The 1009-nt window shown below is 50.4% G+C and overlaps 1 protein-coding gene across 1 annotated transcript; it reads left to right on the top strand.

Annotated features, from left to right (window-relative positions):
• Positions 1–401: 401 nt before the first annotated feature.
• Positions 402–964, top strand: LOC119590965 (the record flags this gene model as incomplete). Its single annotated transcript, XM_037939699.1, is given in 1 exon segment — positions 402–964. A coding segment is annotated over 1 exon segment (327 nt). The 3' UTR covers positions 783–964.
• Positions 965–1009: the final 45 nt, after the last annotated feature.

Genomic DNA, 1009 nt, shown 5'->3' with positions numbered 1-1009 from the left:
CACACACAAGCACAGGACCTTCCGCACCCAAGCATGTTTCCGTAAAGGCTCCTTACCCAAGCGCAGGTGCCCCTTCGCCAGCCCCGGTGCAATGACCTCGCTGGAGCCACAGCGATCAAGATGAAAGAAGACGGGTGCGCCCTTTATGTAATTATAGATGAAAGCACCACTGCCCAATGATTGCGGAGCTCTGCCTTGAGTACAGTCCAGACCACGAGCCTATTCGTCTGGCGTTCTTACTTGACACGGGGGCGTTCCGATCATCGATCAACCCCGACGTGTTGGAGTATTTTGGATGCACGGACTTCATCGAACCCTGCGACGACGATCGGTTTAGGGGCACCATCAAGATGAAAATGTACTTCTCTTCTATAGATAGCCCTCATAGTGAAACACTGACCGAGGAATTCTAATTCTGGGTCTGGCAGAGCGACAGTTACACTAGTGCCCTGGGGATGGATTTCCTCACGAGCACCTGCAGCGTCCTCGATCTCAACCCCGCGCACCAGGAGCGTTTGTGGCTTTACAGAGAGCCTAAGAGCTTTGACGGAGATACGAAGCGAATCTTTGTAGACCTGGAAATAAACGGCAGAACGGCCAGAGCGTTTCTGGATACTGGCGCTACCTTGTTGGCTGACTGTTCACGAAAAAATGCTATGAAATTACAACTAAAGGAGGAAAAGCTGAGTGAACCAATAGTGGCCGTCACGTATAAAGGGTTGGTTGAGAGGAACTTGGTCGCCAGGGATGTGTCGGTTAAGGGCCTCGGCAAAGAGATATAAGGGAATTTCATCCTCTACTCTGAGGATACTAGGGGCCGATCAAGACCTCTGTGCATCGGAATGCCGTTCATTTCCGGAGGGACTTTCACGTTTTCTGAAAACGGTGACTGGAAGTTAGACTTCCCCGCCCCAGCGCAGTGAAGCGCTTTCCCCGATTGTGGCTTTTCTACCGTAGTTTCAACAGGAAGACTGTTTTATTATTTCTTTTTTTGTATATGTGTGGATGT

This window comes from Penaeus monodon, chromosome 28 (assembly GCF_015228065.2).
Source record: "Penaeus monodon isolate SGIC_2016 chromosome 28, NSTDA_Pmon_1, whole genome shotgun sequence".
NCBI classification, from domain to species: Eukaryota; Metazoa; Arthropoda; class Malacostraca; order Decapoda; family Penaeidae; genus Penaeus; species Penaeus monodon.
This window is presented reverse-complemented; position numbering and strand designations above follow the sequence as displayed.